The sequence below is a fragment of the Carassius auratus genome, chromosome 40 (genome assembly GCF_003368295.1).
Source record: "Carassius auratus strain Wakin chromosome 40, ASM336829v1, whole genome shotgun sequence".
Classification (NCBI taxonomy): Eukaryota; Metazoa; Chordata; class Actinopteri; order Cypriniformes; family Cyprinidae; genus Carassius; species Carassius auratus.
This window is the reverse complement of record NC_039282.1, coordinates 11,629,836-11,652,272: the sequence shown is the minus strand read 5'-3', so window position 1 is coordinate 11,652,272 and position 22,437 is coordinate 11,629,836. Positions and strand designations below refer to the sequence as shown.

General features: G+C 40.5%; 1 protein-coding gene across 10 annotated transcripts in view; it reads right to left on the bottom strand.

The window, feature by feature from the left end:
- The window catches only part of LOC113058573 (teneurin-4-like), a 231,987-nt gene that overhangs the window by 47,466 nt on the left and 162,084 nt on the right, over window positions 1-22,437 (bottom strand). For all 10 annotated transcript variants that reach the window (XM_026226597.1, XM_026226591.1, XM_026226590.1 and 7 more), the window contains 5 exons: window positions 18,875-19,060; window positions 13,827-13,973; window positions 10,864-11,080; window positions 5,459-5,578; window positions 1,895-2,156 (listed from right to left, as the gene is read on the bottom strand). In XM_026226597.1, the coding sequence (XP_026082382.1) occupies window positions 1,895-2,156; window positions 5,459-5,578; window positions 10,864-11,080; window positions 13,827-13,973; window positions 18,875-19,060 (932 nt within the window). The remainder of the gene's footprint in view (window positions 1-1,894; window positions 2,157-5,458; window positions 5,579-10,863; window positions 11,081-13,826; window positions 13,974-18,874; window positions 19,061-22,437) is intronic.

Below are 22,437 nucleotides of genomic sequence, written 5' to 3'. Positions count from 1 at the left end.
TTATTTAGTTTCACTTCCTGTTTTCTTTTTCGTAATTTTTATTTTATTTTATTTACTTATTCACATGTGTTGCTGCCTGGTACTGGTCAAAGTATGCTAGAAGAATTATGTATATTGCTTAGCACAAACATATGAATCATAAAAGCTTACTGTATATAAGCCATTATGGCAGATATAAGATTGCATGTGGCTCTGAATACTGTAAGTAATGACTGCTGAAAATTCAGCATTGCCATCACAGGAATAACTTACATTCTAAAATGTATTAATATGTAAAAAACGGTTCTTTTAAATGACAGACTTCTTTTAAAAGTCTTTTTCCACTTATTCCACCATTTAATTATTATTATTAGACCGTATTATTATTAGTAGTAGTATTATTATCTCCACACCACAAATGTTGCTGGTACTTTAATTTTGTTTTTATTGTTTTATTTTGTGAAATTACTCTAGAACAACCACATTCCAGATTTTGTGTTGTAATGTGACCCAGAAACCTTCAAATGACTCGACTATAATAACAACAAGGGAACAACTTACTCCGTGTAAAGCAATGCATGTGTCTAAGTCACACAGACATCATTAAGAACACAGGAAGTCAGCTCGAATCAGACTTAGTGGCTCAGAGGTGAAGAGCTCTCATTAACTCTCAGCGTATCGCTTCTTTATCACAGCCAAGCACAAAGCTGACCAATAAACACTGCCGATCATTACTGCGTCAATAAACACTGATAAGAACAACACTTCAATACACGTTTCCATTTGTAAACCTGTGATAACTCTGTGTGTGGGTGTGTGTAGATGCACATGTAAGTGTGTGTGTATAAACCGCATTTGGGATGGGACAGATTTGAGGCGATATTAATAGCCCGGACAGCACAATGCATGTGAGCCTGACTCATTTATTCTATAAACCAAAGATGATGACAAAATAATTAGGAAGGTGGCACACAGGTACATGTACAGATATCAGAACTCAAACACACACACACACACAAACACACACACAAGTATATGTGCATATTAAAATATATCTAATAGACACACTTTGATGAAATTAAATGAACAAACACAAACTTAAACACATAAAACCTTGTCGACAGTCCCTCATATCCAAAACACAGATATATATTTTTTTCCACCGACTGCAAAGCTCATCCAGGAGTCAGACTCAAAAAGCTTCCATGCCGGTTTAGTCTAAACGTAATTATCGTTCTTCAAAAAATGTCTGGCATAGTAAATAGGACTGTGTATCTCAGCCCAATTACACACAGGAGATAAAATCACAGGACTGAGCCTCCTCCATTCCCATCTGATGCACATTTCCCAATATCTACCCCCTGCTGTCTATCAGAACATCATTACGAAGCGGCACTAGTCTGGAATCAATCATGGCAAATTACCACGTTTTTCATCTGTCTGAGATAGCAGTAGAATTTTGAACAGTCTGTAACTGTCAGACTAAACAAGAATCAGACTGTTTAAAAACATTAGTCTCAAAAGCTAAAATGAAGACAAAAATATAGTTTAAAAAAATCTTTAAAAACAAGCTTTTTAAACACAAAATGGCATTCAAAATGTAATTAAAGTCAAAATACCACTAATAGCAACATATCTATTGTGACGCACATCCAAATGAAAGATTTACAATAACATGAATTTAGAATTTTTGATTTTTATTTCAAGCCAACTTTAACTTCATAATGTGTTTTTTATTGAAACAGAACATTTAATGGGGTAAATTATATACTGAGGGATTCAGTCTACTCAGATTTGATTTGACACTATTAGTGTCTATAATATTTTGCCCCACCCACATAGTTTTGGTTATAATAACAGATCAGTTGTACATATGATTGGTAACCATTTTCACTTCCTTCGTATAGCTTATCACCTGAATCTCTGGAACGATGTTGCCCCTCTCAACGCAGGTCCCGGCGAACGCCGTCAACGGGGCAGGCAGGACGATGGGCATGGGACGGGTGAAGCTGCTCAGGTCACAGCTGGGGATGTCATTGACCTCGTGTCTCATCACAATGGTGTCCATGACAAAGAAGCGTCCCCACGGCAGCCACAGGGTGTGCTCCTGAGTGATGAACGGAGCGCGCTCAAACCGCAGGGCTACGGCCACACCCCCGTTACTCACCAAGTCGAAGCTGAACAGACAGAGCATGTTTGGTTAGTTATTGAGATAAAGCCAATGAGCTTCAGGAAAGCACACAAAACAAAACAAAATATTATTTTGAAGGTTTACTTGAACCAATTAACCAAGTTTTTACTCTTATCACATCGTAATTCTCTACAACTGCTTATCTGTTGAATTATTACATTTATACATGAGTTTAATAGTGTTGATCGGATTCTATAGAGTTCGTTGCTAAAGTATGGCAACCAACACACCCTTAAAAAAGGTGTTTTGAATTTCCAACTCAGTGAAATTTGAATGGCATTTTATGCTCTCATAATACCATTTACTAACATTTTAATCCATGTTATACACCGTTACTGGATTTAATAAAGGTTGTAATTCATTATCTTTCTCTAAATGACAGGATTCAATTGAAAAGGACTCGGATTCAGTAAGTTGGGACGGTTTTTATCTGGCAGCTACACAATGTGACTGGAATACAATGAACCGTTGGCTCAGTCTAATGTGCTGTGCTTTTGAATTTGCATTAATAAAATCCACATGAATGGGTGGTGTGCGATGTTGTTAGTCTCTATTGGGGAATAAACTGGCAAGATTCCTCTCTGCTGCAGTGGCCGTGCGTACACTGCAAAGCGTCTTTGTTGTGCGGTGGCACGGTGTGCTTTGATAAAGGAGGTGAGAGGGGGAATGACATTTATGGGAAGGGTAAAGCATTATTGATCTGTGCGTGCGAATCTGTCTGCGCTAACATAACTTTACAACAACGCTACAAAGGCGGCACACACTCTGCATATAGAGTCGCTCTGATCAGAAAGCTCTGTTGGTGACACCGCTAAACAGAAACGGAACAGGAAGTTGTATGCAGGCTACCATGTGTGTGGCTTGCTAGATGACTCATAGTGTAAAAATCCTGCTTTCTTGGGTCTGTAGTCACACGTCACGCTGCTTGAACATTAATTCAACTACGTATCCCAAAGGGCTATTCACAGAGCTTTCATTGGCACGGCTGATAAACAAAGGTCTGCTTTGCCCTTGTTGTCGTGCCCTTGCTAAAATGTGAGCATTTGCCTGTGCGCTGTGGGAGTTTAAACAAAGCGTGCTTTTAGGGGAGGGTCTGCAAGAGAAAGCATGTGTGCGTTTCTATGCAACTGTGTAAGTTAAAGTCAACGTGAATCTGCACTGTCACATGCAATGAAAGACATGCACACATATATAACCATTACACGGGCATGCACACTGCCCTAAAGGCTTCCATGCCAATCGATGAGTGATTCACAGGCCTGTTATCAATCACACAAGCAGCGGTGACACACTTTACTAGTGTATTCAGCATTTCAGTGCACTTTGAAGGGACACTGAGTTAACCCAAAGGGGCTAGCCAGACTGATGACTTAGACCCCAAACAGGTTGAAGCCACCAACTTTTGGTCCTCTGAACTGAACTGAGGCTATGTTCACATAGCGCCAGAATATTGTTGTGAGTCTTGAGTGTGATATATATGGTTAATTTTACACAAAAATTGATTATAAACTAGAATGTCAACTGCATTTTAAAACCAAACTACCTTAACTTTTCAGGACAACTGCATTATGAAATTTAGTTATTTGGAAACATAGACATAATGTACAGTATATACGAAAATTAGCCATGGTTATAAGGATGCTAAGCTGAACAGCTAAACTGCTGTTTATCAACTTGTCCAACTATGTAAATGTAGTAGGTAAAATGATTAGCATGTAAGCTGAATAAACATAGAGCTGCAACTTAACGTTTTAAGGTAGGCCTATATTATCCCTTATGAAAATTAGTCATGGTTTTATTATAAGAAAGGTGTAGTAACCAAGTTTATTTTATTTATTTTTTTTTGGCGTATTGATTGCCAAATTGAACTAGTTTTACTACAGATACTAAACTATGGTTAGTGTAGCACAACCTTAGTTAATTTGTGGTTACCATGCCTTAACTTTTTTTTTTTTTAACTCATCCACCTATTAGCTTAGCATTCTACTAACAATTAGCCGGCTATCTCAACATACAGTTCAATGGCTAGCTTGTTAGCCTCGGATACAAGTTATTTCAACCACTATATCAGGGACAGGGAATGTTCTCAAAATTTTCTGGCAAGAACGTTCTGGCAAGGTTCTCTCAAAGTTATGAACAAACATTCTTCCAATAATGTTAAAAGAACATTAAACGTTATCTGGTATGTGTTAATGTTCTCAACATGTAAGCACAGAAACATTATTCATACATTGCTCATAGAACATTTCAGTTTTTAAACATTACTGCTTGCTTCAGATGCTTCAGAGAACATTCAAAAGTAAAGTTTCCATGTTTGTAAACGTATCAAAAGTTCAAGAAGTAATTTTGAACGTTCACAGAACATTTAGAAATAACTTTTCCATAACTGAATGGTAACGTTTCTTAAATATTCTTAGTTTGTTATCTGGATACCTCAAACCATTCTGATATTTATATTGATAAAATGAGATATTTTTGGTTGCAAGGGGGGAGGAACCTCACACGACTTCCACTAAATTAATAATCATGTGATGTCTTCTAAATCTGCCGTCTATAGCTCAGTGGTTCTTAATTATGTGACACAGCATTCTGCTTTCTCCTTCAGGGAGTCAGGGGTGCGTAAGTGACTCTCAATACATCAAGGCAGATGTATAATGGATGGCTTTTGGGATTTCCTGAGCCTGACTTTAGGCTAAATTTTGTATTACATGAATATCCACTGCAAATCCACTACTTGGCTGGTCAGACTCTAGCTGTTGGCAGAGAAGCAAAGGGACCTCTTTGAAAGCAGAGAAAGAAGTAATTTAAAAAGCAAAGGTCCCAGTATAGAACAGACCACAATCAAACAAAATCGGTTAAGACAGCTTTGCCATTTTTAAGCAAGCAAACAGGTGCATTGGTGATTTAATGCCGTACTGAGTCTGTTCTTGCAGTGCTTGATGGGGTGTTGTGGGAGGGAGACCATGTGTTTACGAGAAGAGAGAGAGAGAGAGAGAGAGAGAGAGAGAGAGAGAGAGAGAGAAAAGAGAGAGCCAGGGAGATTGAAGACTGTTTATGGCTGCAAAAAGCACCATCCAAGCAAACAGCAAAATGTGCAATGGTGTGCTGGGAATAAAATTGTCCTCCAGCACATTATAGAACATTCTGTCATGCAGAGAGCAGTTAGAGAGCACAGATGTGGGTTAAAGGTGCATGCATAACTATGGTGACATGAAAAATTCCAATATATTTCCATTTTAAATACAAGCCTACATCTCCAAACACTAATTCAACCATACTGCAACTTACCTGCCATCCTGTCTGGTGATGGTATACCCATAGGCTGGTTTGTTAATGTAGCTGATATTTACACCAACCAGCGGAGTCCCATCCGAAGTCACTACTTGTCCCCGGATAACACAGGCATGACTGTGAGGTTAAACAATGAAAATCATAGTGAATAAAACACGTAATGCTGTCTTAGAAAAGCATCAGATGCAGTTTGTAAACACATATAATAAATTAAATGAATCCCACAGCTCTGAGGAAACCTCAGTGGGGTTTCCTTTCTAAGCAGCAATAGATAACAGGGAAAAAAATAGGATAGTGTTTGTGTCATTCCTGCTGTTTGAGAGCACAATGCAGAGGTATGAGTGCTTTCAGTCACAGCAGATATCTGGGCTTGAAACTGCCTCTATCTGATGCTATCTGTCTGCCTCAGGAGCTCCAACTTACTGATCGGTATGAAAAAGTCAAAAGCAGTTTCTTGAAATCCTGAATAATTACAAAACAACTCCCTGCTTGACTTGACTTATGACTCATGGTGAGAGAGATTTTTAATCAGGCTTATATATATATATATATATATATATATATATATATATATATATATATATATATATATATATATATATATATATATATATATATTATGGCTGTCAAAAATAGCGCGTTAACAACGTTAATTAGTTGTTTGTTGTTAATTACGTCAAATTGTTTAACGCATTTCACGCATGCGCAGTGTGACAAATTATTCAGGTCAGGAAAGTCTCGTCGATCTCTGAATTCTCAAGATAGTAAAAAACAGCGGCGAGCGCCGCGACGGAAACACCGAAGAAGCTTAAGGTTTTACCCCATTTACTCTCAAATACATTCATGCCAAGCTCGATAAACAGAGACGACTTTGGTAGTTGGTACGCTGGAGCTTCTTCCTGTTATAGCATCCTGTGTTTCACACTGCGCATAGGCAGAACGCCTACATGCAATGCAGCGAAAATTACAGCTGTTTGGAACGTGTCAGAACGTGAAAATATTGATCCTAAAGTATTGTGGCAGAGTAAATAAACACCTCCCAAAAACAAGAGTGCCCAGAGTGCTGCTTATGTGATGGTGGCGCATGTTTGTGTTTCTGAGTTCATTCTTTCGAGTTTCTCTATGCATAATTTCATAGATATGTGGCTATATTTAACAACCGGTTCACCTAAAACTCTTACACTATCTGTAGTTAAATGGCATGGTTTGATATAGTGCTCAGGTAAATTTGATCTAAGTAAATGTTAAACTTTTGAAATTCAGAAAAAAAGAACCACATATTGATGAATCAATACATGAAAATTATGTATCTGTGTCCTGTTATTTATCTTTTGGTATGCATTTCAGAAAAACAAAAATGGTTAGGATTCAGGTGTAATTGCAAATAGTGATTAATCCTGATTAATCCACTGAAAATTCTAATTAATTTGATTAAAAATTTTAATCATTTGACAGCCCTAATATATATATATATATATATATATATATATATATATATATAGTAATGTAATTCTGCAACATGATGTAATATATTGTATTGAAGTATGCAATTCCTTTGATTGAATAATTGGCATTTAGCAGGAAATGGCTTGTACATTAAAATATACCATTAAAGGATACATTAACATCCTAAACATTACACACATCAGTTAGGTTAAAGAAAAGAGCACCAAGGAAAAAAAAAATTACACATCGAGCCTGTTTCTTTGAAGGTATTAGGTATTAAACATTTGCCAGGTAGCGGAACAATTAACACTGGTGTGTAAGAGGCTGGCCGTTCCTGTCCTTACTGCGGGCAAGATCACAGACCCAACAATATCCCTGTCCCAGGGAGGCTAACTTTATGCTAATTTAAGCAGCCTCCCACCTTCAGCAGTCCTTGGCTCAGCTCTGTGTCCCTGTAAACAAAGCTAGCAGAGATAGCATACAAGTGCATAGCCCCACCACAGAGTCTATTATCAGACTGCAAGCAAACTCGAGTAGAATAAAAAAAGACAGAAGAGGTGACAAAGAAAGATCACTAAATAAGATGGTGGAAAGTGGAAAGAAAGGGAGAGAGAGAAAGAGAGATATATATAATGTGTAAAGCTTTTGTCTATCTACAACATTGCTTGAGGTGACAGTTTGATTTAGAGTGTTCCCATTCAGAAGGGGCAGCGACGCAAGCTTTCGCAGGGTGCACTGAGTGGAACCGTCGGCTCTGAGTCACAGTGAAATACGGCGAGCAGATTCAACAACTCTATGACAAATGATTTCAATACTGACATTAAATAGATCTGAAGAAGAGGAAGAAGAAAGGAGGAACAGTGAAGTGGTCTAGACAAAAAGTTTAAAGTTTATTTATTCAGCAAACCCCTCTTCTCAAACAAGATAGATGGAATATTGCAGATAAAAGTGCAAGGAGGTTTATAAACAACAGAGATATCACTTTGTGGAGCACTGTCTTGGCAAGCATGTAATAGAAGCAACGCTGTAGGCCAGGTTTGACTTGATATTACAAAAGACATCTTAACCATCAAGAAAAGCCTGCTAAACTGTCCTGAGAGAAGCGATAAGAAGCAGTGGTCTGAACACGTGTGTGTTCGAAAAAGGCAAAAAAAAAAAAAAAGGCTAAACTGTTAATAGGCAAAATTAATGCTTGCAAACTCTTTGCTGAAGAGGAATTATTAAATAAAACTTACAGCAAGTTTCTTTAGCACTGTAAAGGTAACTGGCTAATTATATTTGCATTTGTAAACAGCCACTCACTATGATACTATGGTTATTATCAGGACATTGCTAAACAACTTAGCATCAAAAGTACAGCTTAGGCCCCGTCCACACGGAGAAGGAGTTTACCCCAATCCGATCTTTTTTTATCTCGTCTCAAGAAATATCCGCGTCCACACGAAACCGCAAAATGATGTAGTATACATTCCAGACCAGTATGTGGCGCTGTAATTCTGACACAGAGATACACTAAAAACAGAGAAGAAGACTTGGACTATGCTCATAAACCTTGTGCGTTTTATTGCGTTTTTATTGCGCTTTATGCTCATAAACCTTGATTTGCACAATCGAACATGAAATAATACATTTATTAATCTGTGTTAATGTTAGTTAATAAAAAGACAATCGTTCAGTGTTTGTTCATGTTTTTGTTGCTGTTACGTGACGTAGAGGTGTCTGACTAGGGGCGAGACGTGGGCTGATGACGTCATCGTTTCTGAAAATATACGGATTAGCCGTCCAGACAAAAACGCAAAGATGGCGTTTTCAAATTTATCCACTTTGGGACCCGGTTTCAAAAAATAGCTGTTTCACCTTACGAAAACACCGGATGCGTGTGGACGAAACGCCTATCCGATAAAAAATTTGTGCGTATTCACAGAAACGCGTCTCCGTGTGGACGGGGCCTTAGCTTCACTGTTCCTAATTCTTGCAGCAGATGCTGTCAATCCATCTAAAGTCTTGGCATGAAGTCTTAGTAAGCATTACTAATTACTTAAAAAGCTTCATAAGAGGGGCTAAATACAAACATGCTCCTTCTCTTACATTATATCTGTGTACAGCAGTTCTTCCATTTCGCAGAAACTCCGATGTGTTCTAAACAGGCTAAATGGAGAGAAATAATGGGTCATCTCAGGCTGCCCCAACCCATTCCGCCATCTCCACATGATGGTAAAAGGGGCTAAGTACACTCAAATGCAGCAGGCAAACAACTTGACCCAAGTGCATCTCCAGGCAAGGACATTTATTTGTTTGTGCGATCCATGGTGTTCCGATAAACAGTGCTCATGCTGTAAAGGTTAAAGAACATTGGAAAATAATTCAAAACGTTTCACACAGGTGAGTCTTGTAAAACAGGAATGATAGGTGACTTTGATTATTCCCAGGCGTCTTGCTTTCTTGTGGTTAGACATGCATTTTCGACATGTCTCTGAGCATGCAGAAGTGGTTGTGGAATCAATAAAGAGTCCTGATCAGGTGATGGCAAGGGCCTCTTTTAGACAGACTGCGGCTATGCCTAAGAGGTCCATCTGGGCTGCTGTCAGCCACTCTCATATCTGTCAGTGGGCGGAGGAATGAAGAGGTAATAAATAATATATCAGGCCTGATATTTTTGGGTGAATTGAGTTCTCCGATCTTGCGGCTGCTGGCTGACTTCTAAAGCTTTTATTTATTTATGTGTCTCTTTGTTTTTTTCTTTGGAGATTATGATGATGATGAAGAGTAGGCCAAGACTCTCATTTTGAAATAATGAAGAGCGTATCGGAAGACTCCCTACCAGGCATCACAAAAATGTCACCTTGGGAAAATGGCACAGGGTATTACAAGAGCACTTCATGAATACTGGGTGACATGTGCACAAAAGGCTATATCAAAAGAAGCCCAGTGTTTCATCTTTGCATGAGGTTATGCGCTTCAGACACGAGTTGATTGAGGGCGCAGTGATTTATGCAACAGAAGAACGTCTGGCAGATAGGACTGAAATGAGTGCATGAAGGAGAGCGCTGGACAGCTTTGAAGTGATTAGAGTCTCATTAGGACAGCGAAGATTAGACAAAGGGAGTCCGTACTTGCCAGAGGCTCAGTCACGCAAACCAAAAGGCCATTTGGTCCAGAGTCTGAGCTGAACTGTGGAAAATGGCCATTTAAGAGAAGTAAAAACAATACCCTGCTCAATGTAGTTTAGGGAAGGACTGTTCACTGATCCAAAACCCCTCTAAACAAGAAATTTCCACTTGAGTTTCCAAATGAACAAAGCAAGACAAGGTCTAAAAACAGAAGGCTTAGAATCGAAGACCTCTTTGGCACATTTATGCCTTATGGAGCTGCGAATCAAAATGTCAATGTACCCTGGGCGGCACCATTAGAGACATTCTCCATGGAGAGCACAAAAAGATGCTCATTTGTTTGTTGTGTTTTCATTTTTTTTTCCTTTGAAATGTCAACTCTACTTTCATGAAAGGAAATTCGGGGATGCTCTACGACATTTCAAAGGAGCAAAACTTTTCCCCCCAAGTCTCTAGTAGCATCTTTTGTGCTCATTTCAGTTGAGAACAGAAAGAGAGAGAGGGACGAGACCATTGCAAGAGTGGGATGCAAATGCAAAAGTGATGTTCTAGGTATTGTTTACAGACATAAAGGGAACGCCACAAAATGGAGGCAAAAGATGAAAAGTCATATGGGATCACACAGTGACAGCACTGTTCTCTCATATGAAACATCTTTGGGGCACCTTGGGATGCGCCCCATGCCCTGTTTGTTTAATGGAACTAGAGCTGCAGATGGATTGACAGCATCTACTTATAGTTACTGATTGATCTAAATATTACCACTATGAGATTTGGGATAAGTATGGAAAAGAGAACTGCAAGAAACTGCACAAAACATGTAAACATTACGACTGAAACACTTACATGCCATCAAATGGGTTGGCGCCAGGGATGACGTGGGTACTGTCCCGGCCCACCAGAAACCGGACACGCTGGTAGAAAGACTGCAGGGTGCTCAGACTGGAAGAGATCTGGGTTTCCTGAATAATATCAAGTGGATCAGGAGAGCCCACACACAGAGTCGTGGTGTGACATGATGTCTGCAAACAGCAATCCGGGTCCATGCAGTCCATCAACCCATCTGATAGAAAGAGAACAGGTTTAATCTTCAATAACAGGGATGTAGAGTGCTTTCACTTACTTGTGGCAGGAATTACATGGTTTATAGCTAGGATCAGATGAACTACAAGCTGGTATACTTGGTTTCCTGTGGTGGATAATCTTGGTCAAGTTGGTCAGAGGTCATAGACCACCATGGACAAGGTGCCGAACTACAATCAGATTTCACTGGGGTAGGGGTAGGAATAAGGGGTTAGGTTTAGGGCCTCATTAGTCAATCAGACACAAACTGTGGGACGTTCCTCTAGTGGGCACTAGTGAATTTTCCAGAAACCAGCTTGATCAGGTATGACCTGGTTACCAGAAATGTTCAGAACCTGGAGCACAGAAGCCTTCCAACATGCTTATTTTGTCCAAGCTAACGTCATTCCCCTAGGTCAGTATCTTTAAAGGAGAGGAAAAAGATTTCATCATCCCGAGAGGAACATGGGTGAACCGTTAGCAGGATCTTGAAAACTTGTGAGAAATAACTGCCTCTCTGTTGGATGGCTTTCTGTGCCCTACAGCTGTGTTACTGAAATAAGTTAGAGCCTGTCTGGTTTCTTATTTTCCTTCGTGTTTTTTTTTTTTTTTTTTCGCCACATACCTTTACAGGCACCTGTAATTCAGCTGAAATAATTCAGGACTTCAAGCCATGCTGAGAGGAACCATGTAATGTACTGAACTGGGTCATCCCTTATTCTCGAATATCTCTCTCTCTTCCTCTCTCTCTACTTTCAGGAACCTCTCTGACCAGATGGGCCAAATTACAAAAATAACACCTCTCCTGGTGAAAGCATCACCACTGCTTGTTTCAGTTGCTGCAATACTTCCTCCAGTTGACTAATTTACTAATAACATAGAGTGCCCTCCATAAGTATTGGAACCGTAAAGACAAAATGTATTTCTCTGCTGTGGAGTAAAGACATGTGCAAATATGATTAAAAGATGAATATGCGACACAACTACAGAATGTCCCATTTTATTATTAGATCTTTCAACACATAAATGTTTTACCAAATTAAAAAGGACAGCACTTTTAGAGTTCATCCCACTATTTGATGTAAGCTTAAGTATTGGAACAGCTGAATTTATGTAAAATATTAAAAGCTAATATTTACTTGTAGATCCCTTGCATGTAATCAGAGCAGTGAGTCTGCAACCCATATACATCACCAGACTCTTGGTCTTATGCTTTGAAATGCTTTTCCCCAGCCTTTAATGCAGCCAATTCCAATTGTTGCCTGTTTTGGAGGGTTTCTGTCTTTAGTCTCCTCTTCAGCTGGTGAACTAATGTTCATTCGAATTTCAATTTGGAGATTGATTTGGGCAATCTAAGCCTTTACATTTCTTTAACCTGATAAAGTCCTTGACTGAACTGGCAGGGTGTTTTGGGTCATTGCCCTGATCCAATATGACAACCCTCTACGGACACCTTGGCAACTGAATCGCCATTGGCTAGTACATTTTTTTAGTTTACTCGCCAGACATATACACATAATTATATCAAATAAGATTTGGCTTGAATCCCCGGGAACACATGATAGGTAAAAAAAAATAAAAAATGATACCCTGAATGCACTGTAAGTTGCTTTGGATAAAAGCGTCTGCTAAATGCATGAATTTCATTTTAATTTGAGTTTATATAAAAATAAAAGTTTGTAAAATGGCACAGTTTTTTAAATATCTGAAAGTACACTCTTTGCATCAGTCAGTCAAGCATTATAATGATTTAATAATAGAACTTTAGTAATTTGAAATAAACTTGATAACCATGTTTGAATGCATGCCTACTGATAAGATAATGATACGAATTCTACTGATAAGAACTATAAAACACACTAAGGATTACTATGAGCTGCTGGATTCATGAATATTAATCAGGTTTTATGCGTTTGCTTGAAACTGAAATTAAAATAGGGATTGAGATTGCAGCCAATGAGATTGTCGTTTGCGCAGTAGCTCCGCCCACTACCGGAGAACCCGGCAGTCCTTAAAAGCTGAAGAATTCCAAGGGATTGGCGTTATTTTGACAGGAAAATACATCAAAGAATATTGTTTACATGCAGCATCAATTCTCTCTCTCTCTGTCTCTCTCTTTGTGTGTGTTCATAGCAATTATTTTGGAAGGTTACAAAAGCACCATGAGGCCTGTATCTGTAATAAATTCTAGTCAGTGCCAAAACGAAAAGTTTTTAACTTTGGCAGAACAATAATCTCCCAGAAAAGTGTGCTCAACGGTGCATTTTTTTTATTCTTAGAGTGGTTTGTGAAGGACAAGCCTACCTTTGATTTATAGGCTTGGCAGGAGGTCTTTTCCAAGCTGATGCTTGCTGGGAAATGGTAGCTAGGTGATGTGAACTTTCTTTGTCTCTCTGAGAGCTTGGGGAACTTGGAGCCTATGACTTTGACTAAAACAACCCACTCTTCTACAAGTGGGTCCACATATCCGAAGGGAAGGTCTGATCATTTCCAATGCTATTTAAAGAGTTGCCTGCTTTTAGCTCAAAGAAGGTGCTCAAGGCAAACTCTAGACTGTAGTGTTTTAAGTGACAAACTGACAACAACACAGGCATCATAAACAACTCCAGTGTAGGCAATAGAGAAGAGAAGAGAAGAGAAGAGAAGAGAAGAGAAGAGAAGAGAAGAGAAGAGAAGAGAAGAGACCCCAGCAAAGACTGTTAAATCTTCATAATAAATGTCAAGGCAGCATGTTGTTTGTGTTGTACCTCCGTCATTGTCCTTGCCATCACTGCAGGCCGTCTCCATTGATGTGTCGCAGCCTGCTCCCCGCCATCCCATTTGACAAACGCAGTACCAGCCATTATTCCCCAGCGTGCATCTGCCGTTGCCATTGCACAGACCAGGACAGCCCTCTGTGTACAAAAAAAAGAAAAGCTTACACATTAGATAGGCTGTTTTTTTTTTATTAAAAAAACCCAACAACATTGCACTATAACAGACAAGACATTACAACATGTAGTTAATCTATCCTCGACTAAAAAAGTTGGAATGAAGGGTTGTGGGTCAAATGAGCACTTCAACAATAACAAGTGATAACTTTTGGTGATTAACTGATACAGCTTTTAAGCCCTTATATCCTATGGAGGCAAACTCATACTGCAGCGCTCCTCCAGATCAATACATTCTCATTAGTGTTGTACAATAGATGCAGAACTCTGCTCTAAAGAGAGAGAGAGAGAGAGAGAGAGAGAGAGCAAAAAAAAAAAAAGAGGCAAGACAATGAGACAAGAAAGATAGAAGCAAAAAACCCAATGACCTTAACTAGATAAACAGCAATATGGATAATCACAGTGTTTCTTGGGTATTATAACAAACTTAGCTTTAGAAAGCAGACTAGTCTTAAATATGGCAACCACAAGCGCCAGGTACGACACAAACCATACGTTTAATTTCAATAATGTGAATGTCATGGCACACTTTGAAATAGGATTTCACAGGGCTGCGCTTGAGTAGAGATGTTAATGCTGACAGAATGTAGATAGCACAGGTGGCACATGGTCCTGCAGACACAGTACACTCTGCACGACAGTGTAAAATGTCTGTCATTGTCATCTGTTTCCTCCTCCCCTCACTGTCACCTATCAGCTACCTGTCCAATGCCATTTCCTGAGATGTAAACATAGACAAAGGCAATGGACCCTGAACAATCGAATGGAAAATCCTGATATGCTTTTCCCAAGCCAAGAGCCGCTCTCCAAGATCTCTGAGCTGACCTATTTTGTCAGCGACAGTTAGCACAGCAACTGCTCAAACATCACAGAGACTACATGAAGAGAAAGAGAGAGAGAGAGTGGGAGTTTGTATAGATAAAGAAAGGTGGTGGGTGCCTGATAAGGAAAAAATGTGAGATGCCTCTAAAACCCATGATCATTTCTAAAGATGGCTCAATGTGGAATGGCATGCAGTAGCATGCAAGTCTACTTCTGAATGGAGAATCCATCCTGGAAGACCATACCATGTACTAGATCAAGCTAAAACTAAATTCTTTAGAAAAGTGGACCTTCAGGACCAGTATCATGTCCCAGAGTGCACAGTAGGGTGTCTCTTTTGCATGACCTACACTCTTTTGCATGACTTACACATCACAACTACTAAACAGTCAATACACAATGCTTTGCAACAACGTGTGCACTCTGAGGACGACTAAGAGAGTCATATGGAACAAGACCACTGGATGATCTCATTTCTTGTCTTTTCTCTACTCTGAATGAGAGTGTTGAAAACACGGATCACAAAACACAAGGTTGCACTTGCATTCAAAGCCTCCAGCAGACCTCACATCGATGTAAGGGTGATCTTTTTGTGCTACAAGGCTGGCAGTGACAGATATATGCTTTGCTAACAAGCAAAGGATGAGCTTGACCAGTAGACAGCAAGCTCCTCCTTTAACCCCCAAACAGACACACAGTCTGCAGTGGCGAGACGTCTGAATGGTCTGTTCTGAATGTTTATTAAAGAGCTAAGTAAATAAAGATCTGTTCTCTGCTGGCAGCAATTCAACTTAATTGGCAGCTCTTTCAGAGAGAGGCCCCTGTGGAGTGCACCCGCGCATCAGCCAGAAACAGCTCCGGAGGGCCACAAACCGCCTTGCACAACCCATGCAGTTCACACCAGCCGTACAGCTTCTCTATGTGGGAAGAAAGGGAGGGAAGAGGTGGGCTCAAAAAGCAAGAAAACCAGACGAGAAATGAACAAACAAGGAGCAGGTAGGGAGTGTGGGCAGCTCGGGGCCCTGGCATCACCAGTGCATAGCATGCTTTAATTAGAGTGGCTGCCGCTTCAGCACCTTTCAGAACCCCTTCTGCTGTGCTACACAGCTGCACTGAACATCCATTATGCATGGCGCCGGTTGGCAAGGTCCGTGACCCTCCACCAGCCCTCCCTCCTTGGATCCTTTGGGCCATCCATCCCCTCGAGTTCCACAGCAGGGATACGGCGGCAAAGGAGATGCTCCAGCTCTCGTGCCGCCCACTCAGCATGCGTGAAAGTTCTAATTAGCAGGGTGGTAGAGCAGCGCATTGGATGTGGTGGCACAACAACAGCATGACGTGGCAAATACTGGTTAGTGTGGCACGAAGCATGGGCTGAATGAAAATAGCAGCGCAACCCTAAAGATGAGCATTATGAAGGATACGCTGATGGAAACATGATGGACGGCAGGACATGAGAGAGGAAGAAAAGACAGGACAGGTGGAGTGCCATACCTTTCACTACCTTATCCAGATAGTGAGCTTTAGGGGGAGATAAAAGACAAGGACATATAAGGGAGGTTTTGAACAGTGCTGCTCCAATGACAAGACACAGACAGCTAGAGGCATGGGCTGGTTGCTCAAGACTTCTACGTTTACAGAAACGCAGGGGCTGCAAAAGCTATAGCAAGGAAAATAACATGCAGAAAGCAACACGTCACATCACAGGCTGAGAGAAAGTTAAAGGTATGGTGTGACAGGGTAGAGAAAGAGAGAGATGGAAAAAAATATGTAGTGTGAAGTATCAGTTTATCAGTACATGCATTAGAGGAGAGAGATGTTTTGGCAACATTTTCTATGAAGCTCTACTTACAACCTTATGTTAGACATAGCAATAAATTGTAAAGATATTTTTATTATTATTATTAAGAAAGAGCATGTCACTGAGGAGACCGCCACACGTTAATACAAACTGCAGGGAAGAGGCAACGCATCATCTGTTGAACATTTTCTACATTACATCATGGGCCGTCACACTTACTACCTTTAATGGCACATGCTTATGAGAATATATGATCCCTGCTGTTAGAATGCTATGTCTCATTATGGTACATGTATGAAGAACATCAATAATGCATCAATACATTATTAAAAGACAGAATGCTAGTGCACTGGCCCTTAAAAAAAACAACAGCAACACTACTGCATTAGAAGATTTCTGGTTTTACTGAACTGGAAATTTCATAATATCAAAATAGAAACCATATTCTTCACTTTGTTCATCTCTGGTGTTTTATGAGAAGCTGTTTCCTGAGGAGTGCTTTCTTTTTGGGGCCATCGACTGATAAACTCAGAGACAAAATCAAATGTCACAGCTGGAAAAAAAATACAATGGCAGATATGTTATGAATGTTTTTGGATAAGACAGAGAGGGTGAGAGACAAAGAGTAGAACAGAGACACAATTAATTTGAGATGAAACACTGGTAAAGGCAGTCTCACAGAACAGACTGTTTATTGGCTTATTCAGATTCTTTATGTGAGTTGGAAAACCAATGTTAAGCACTTAGTGTGATTTAATCATGTTCCCAGAACACCATTCCAATAAAGAAATCAATTCTTAAGGTTATGGTTATGTTGTTAGTTGCAACACTCTTATCAACCAAACAATTGGCGAATTAAGGGGTAGATTTGGTGGTACTTACAACAAGAAAGGCACAGAATTGGGTCTGAAACTCTTAAAATGGTTTTAACATGCTTTAAGTTATTTAACTTTTGCTTCTCAATCCAATGGTCATTGAAGGGTATGGAAGCCGGTTAAACAAGGTAATTGTGACTTGTTCATATCTTGAAATTCTGATTTTAGAATTCACAATTTCTTAAGTTTGGGTTCTTTGTAACCTCTTACCAAAATGTAGTCTACTGTAAATAGTTCACAACCTTGCTTTTTTTTCATGCATTAAAGAAACATCTAAAGCAATCAAGATAACTTCCAATGGCTTAAAAAGTTAACATACTTGACTAAAATATTTGCAAACATTAATAAAATAAAAGAGCAATTTGATGTTTATGAAACTAGTTATTTTTCATGATATATACATTTTGTGGAATTCTGTTCTAGGACCACAAGCGACATGCATTTGTGTGAACCATTTTGTCCCCATATAGTTAAAACAAAGTAAACATGACAGATTACTGTTGGTCACTGCTGTGCATGGTAAATAAGAACATCATGTTTGGCCTAGCTTCATTAGGGGCTCAATAATGCATGCTAACCCATATTTCCGCTACAAAACCACCCGAAAAGGTGTTCAACAGTCTTACTGCTCTAGCGGTGGCACAACCTAATACACCTGGCTCAACTGAAGGACGGGTTTCCTCAATGAAGTAAAAGCTGTTGTGACTTTTGTTTCGTCTTGGAAATATTACTAACAGAATAAGTTCTATTCTTCAGTTTACCTTCAGATTTCAGATTTCACAGCAAAAAGAAATGTGTACTACAACCTGTAAAAGGAAGATCTTACAATTGCAATGCTAAAAGGCTATTTATTTGCAAAAAAAAAAAGTATAAACTATCATTCCAATGTCAGAAGGCATGTTACAGATTGTGAACAACAGGATTTTTTAAATCACTGGCTCTCGTTGCTTTTTAATTCAAATAAAAGCCAAAATGTGTACACAACTGCAAAAATAATGAATGTTTTAATGTTTTGCAGTTTAATTCCCCAACATAAAGAATGTCTTTCCAGTGACTGCTCTGCTCTGCTCATGCAATGCAAATGTTTGTGTTTAAAATGAACTAATTGAAAGGAACGAGAGAGAGAATAAGAAAGGAGCGAAATGATGAGTAGAAATGAAAAGACACCTTAGCACATTCCCACATTAAAATGCATGAAGACAAGCTTCATATCCTTGAGCAAACCTGTTCATGCTATGCCGAGTTGCACAAATTCAATTACGCATGCTTCTCTCACACCTTCTCACCCACCCCTTCTCCCATAATGACCCCACCCTCATCCGACACTTCACGCATACAGGAATGAGCGCATCCGTCTTCCGTCTTACCTATAGTGCAGTGTTCTCCGTTCCATCCCGGACTGCATTCACACTTCCCGTCTTTGCAGGTCCCATGCTCGCTGCAGCGTGGGTGACAAGACCGTTGTTCACACCTAGCACCCATCCAGCCCTCGTCACAGCGACAGTTGCCCGCCACGCAGATGCCATGTCCACCACAGTCGGCTGCACACAGCTCTGTGGGACACAGGAAAAGTAGGGGTGTTACCGAATAGTAGTTGGGACAGGGGTAAAGAAAAAGCAAATCCAGGAGTTATTGTCAGTGATGGGACGGACATGCTCCAATACCTTGTCTGATGGGTAGTGAAAAGAAATTCCTGCACCCCATAAAAGGGGCAATCCCCTTTTGACTTTGGACAATACAAATCTAATAAGACCATTACAAAGCAGGGGTTCAGGGATTGTGGAAGGTTTAACAATGTCTCTTCCTTTCTTTTTGGGGGAAATCCCATCTTTTGTGTGGAGGGGAGTTGGAAAAAAAAATAAAAGAAGAAAGAAAAGTCAAAAGAACAAAATCTAATTTTGACTTCCCATACAAATGGAGACCCATGCTGGATTATATATATCGGTTTTACTGTATAGTAATGAGGTGAAAGCTGAGACAAGGCACAAAATGCTTTTCTATAAAATAACAATTTATGAATAATTAAATGTTAGTTCACAATTTAAATCTAACAGATGACACAAAAAATATATAATGGCCTCCGAGGGTTTAGGAAAAGTTTGGCTGTGTGAACCATCTCGGTTATGTATGGTAACTGGCGACTGACGAATTGGAATAACACTTCGATAGCCCAATCTACTTTGAGTGTAAACTAAACAAGCCAATTCACATTGGGATTTAATTTACGCATCTAGCTGCAGCTGATCACAGCACGAGTATAGGGTGGAAGCCAGTGCAATGCATGCCAGGTTCTCGCTGAGGAACCTAGTCGGTGACCCAGCCGCTCAGCGGTGGAATAACAGCTGTGGCGACAGGATGTGACGTCTCTGTTCCCTCCTTCAGGAATCGAGGGTTAACATACATAACTGAAACATTCCCTTTCAATTGCTCACTCTCAAAATCACGTCAGATCACCAACGAATTGTTGTCGACTAGCCCGCAGCTCTAGAAATATATGTCAGTGAGGTGCCACGAGCCAGCACCCAGGAGGATGCAATACTTTTAGATGAGTGAGCTTGCAACCGGAACAGGCAGGGCACACCTTGTGCCTGATAAGCCGGGGTGATGGCATCCACAATCCAGTGGACCATCCTTTGCTTAGAGACGGCCTTCCCCTCCGTAAGAGACAAAGAGATGGTCTGAGGCCCTAAAGCATTGTGTCCAGTTTACGTAGCATCTCTGGCCTCAGACGGGACAGGGCAAAGCTAGGGCTGGGTCTGCCCTCCTCCAGGGGCAGAGCTTGCAGGTTCACCACCTCATCCCTGAAGGGAGTAGTGGGAACCTTGGGCATATAGCTGTCCCAAACCCTCTTGATGGAGGCTGTTGCAAGCAGGAGCAGAGTTTCCAATGAAATAAACTTTAGCTTGAATGAGTACAAAGGCTCAAATGGGGCCTGCTGTAGTGATTTAAGAACTAGAGACAGGTCCCAAGAGGGTATGGAGGGAGGCCGGGAAGGATTTAACCTCCTGGCCCCTCTAAGCAACCTGATGACCAGGTCATGCTTACATACCGACTTTCCTTCTACGGGGTCATGGTATGCAGCAAAAAGGAAAGTATGACCCTGATTGGAGATCTCCAGGGGTCTTCTTGACGAGAACACCACCACTCAACACACACTACCTCTTAGGGTAGGTTACCTAGAACCTCCATTTCCCGTCCAGGTACTACACATTAAGTTCTCAGAGATCTGGATGCGGGTGCCATAGGATGCCCCGTCTCGGATGTCAGTGCCGAACAACTGGCAACGAGAGGTCTCTGGAGAGGCAAACAGGTCTACCTGAGCAGCTCTGAAACCTCTCCAAATCGGGAGAGGACCCGCATGAGACCGCTGGTATGCTCTTTGAAGAGGGCCCAGTGTGTTCCATTGGCTGCTAAACTGGATCGAAGGTGCTAAAGGAGTGGTGGCCCCAGAGGGTTGGTCTCCTGAGGGGTTTCCCACCAATGTAATCCTCAAGTCACACCTGCTAATGCTGGAAAAAGTCATCGCCTGGCAGCCGCCAGGATGAGCACTGGATCACGCCGTAGGCAATGGAGCTCCATCCCCCTGGAGGAAACAGAGCCTGGCTCGCAGCTCTGAGATGGTCATCTTCTCGCAATGGGAACATGACTCATCCGCAAATGCCACCTCAAAATGTTTAATGCCAAAACTCATGAGGCAGTGATCGTGACCAGAAATGCACGGGGGAATTGACATCTTTAAAAAGACGATCCATTATCTATACAAAGCCACACCTGTATAAGCCCTTTTAGAGAAATTGCTCTTTAAGGGAAAATCTCTTTTAGTGCTAAGGCCACTTTCAGCATAACAGGGGGGTAGTGCAGCCTGAAGTTAGCAACCCACTCGACTTGGAATGACCACCGCTGAAGCACTCTACCGCTAACACCAGAAGCTTCCAAGAGCGCATTAAACTCATAGTCATTTGAAGACACTGGATGGAGCAGAACATTGTTGTCGTTTGGCTCTGAAGTGAAAAACTGGTATGCATTGCACCTGCTGCCTTCTTACACTCATGCTGTGATCATCTGCAGCTGGATGCAATAACTGCATGCCAATGTGCATTGGCTTGTTTAATTTACATTTGAGTAGATTGGTCTATCAAAACGATATCCTAATTTGTCGGTCATCCGACGTGATGTCTGTATATATGTATTAAACACAAAACTAATAATGCATTGAAAAGTAGTGTATTGTGCACTTTTTCACTTTAAAGTAGGCCTACTGCAATATGAACAAAAGTTTAATAGCATTTGATTTGCAATCATTTTAAACAATTAAGGTTAAATATTTATTGTAGCCTAAATCTCAACTTATAACATTAATGTAATTAAATGAAATATAAAACAAGCCATTTGTCACTGCCAGTGTCAGGCATTAACGTTTTTATAGAAAATATTTTATAGTTCGTTATAGAAAAAAAGTTATGCTCAGAGTCCAGAGCCTTGTTCATAACATTATAACAGGCACCTTCCTATTAGAGACCTGCATGATAGCGGGACCCATTGCAGCAGAGTGCGGTGCGGGACAACACTTGATGGGTGGGTAGAGACTAGTGTGTGCTGGATGCGGTAAAATTATTAGTGTGTGCTCACACTAGGACATCTTAACCGTGCCGAAGCGCGTCTTACCCCCTAAGCCTGGTTCATTTGACTATTGTGATCGTTTCATTTAGCAGTCCCGGGTTCGGGTTAACCGCACCGTAGTGCAGAGACACATGCTGCATCAGTATGAATATTTCGGCAAAATTGATTTATCTGTAAAGCAATATATTGTTAGAGGGATGTGTGTTACAGTGTCCCATATGACTCAAAATAATAAACCACAAAGTTAACAAAACTATTCACTCCACTGTTGACTTAGAGCGCTTCTCAGCTGTCATCAAATGCTATCAGA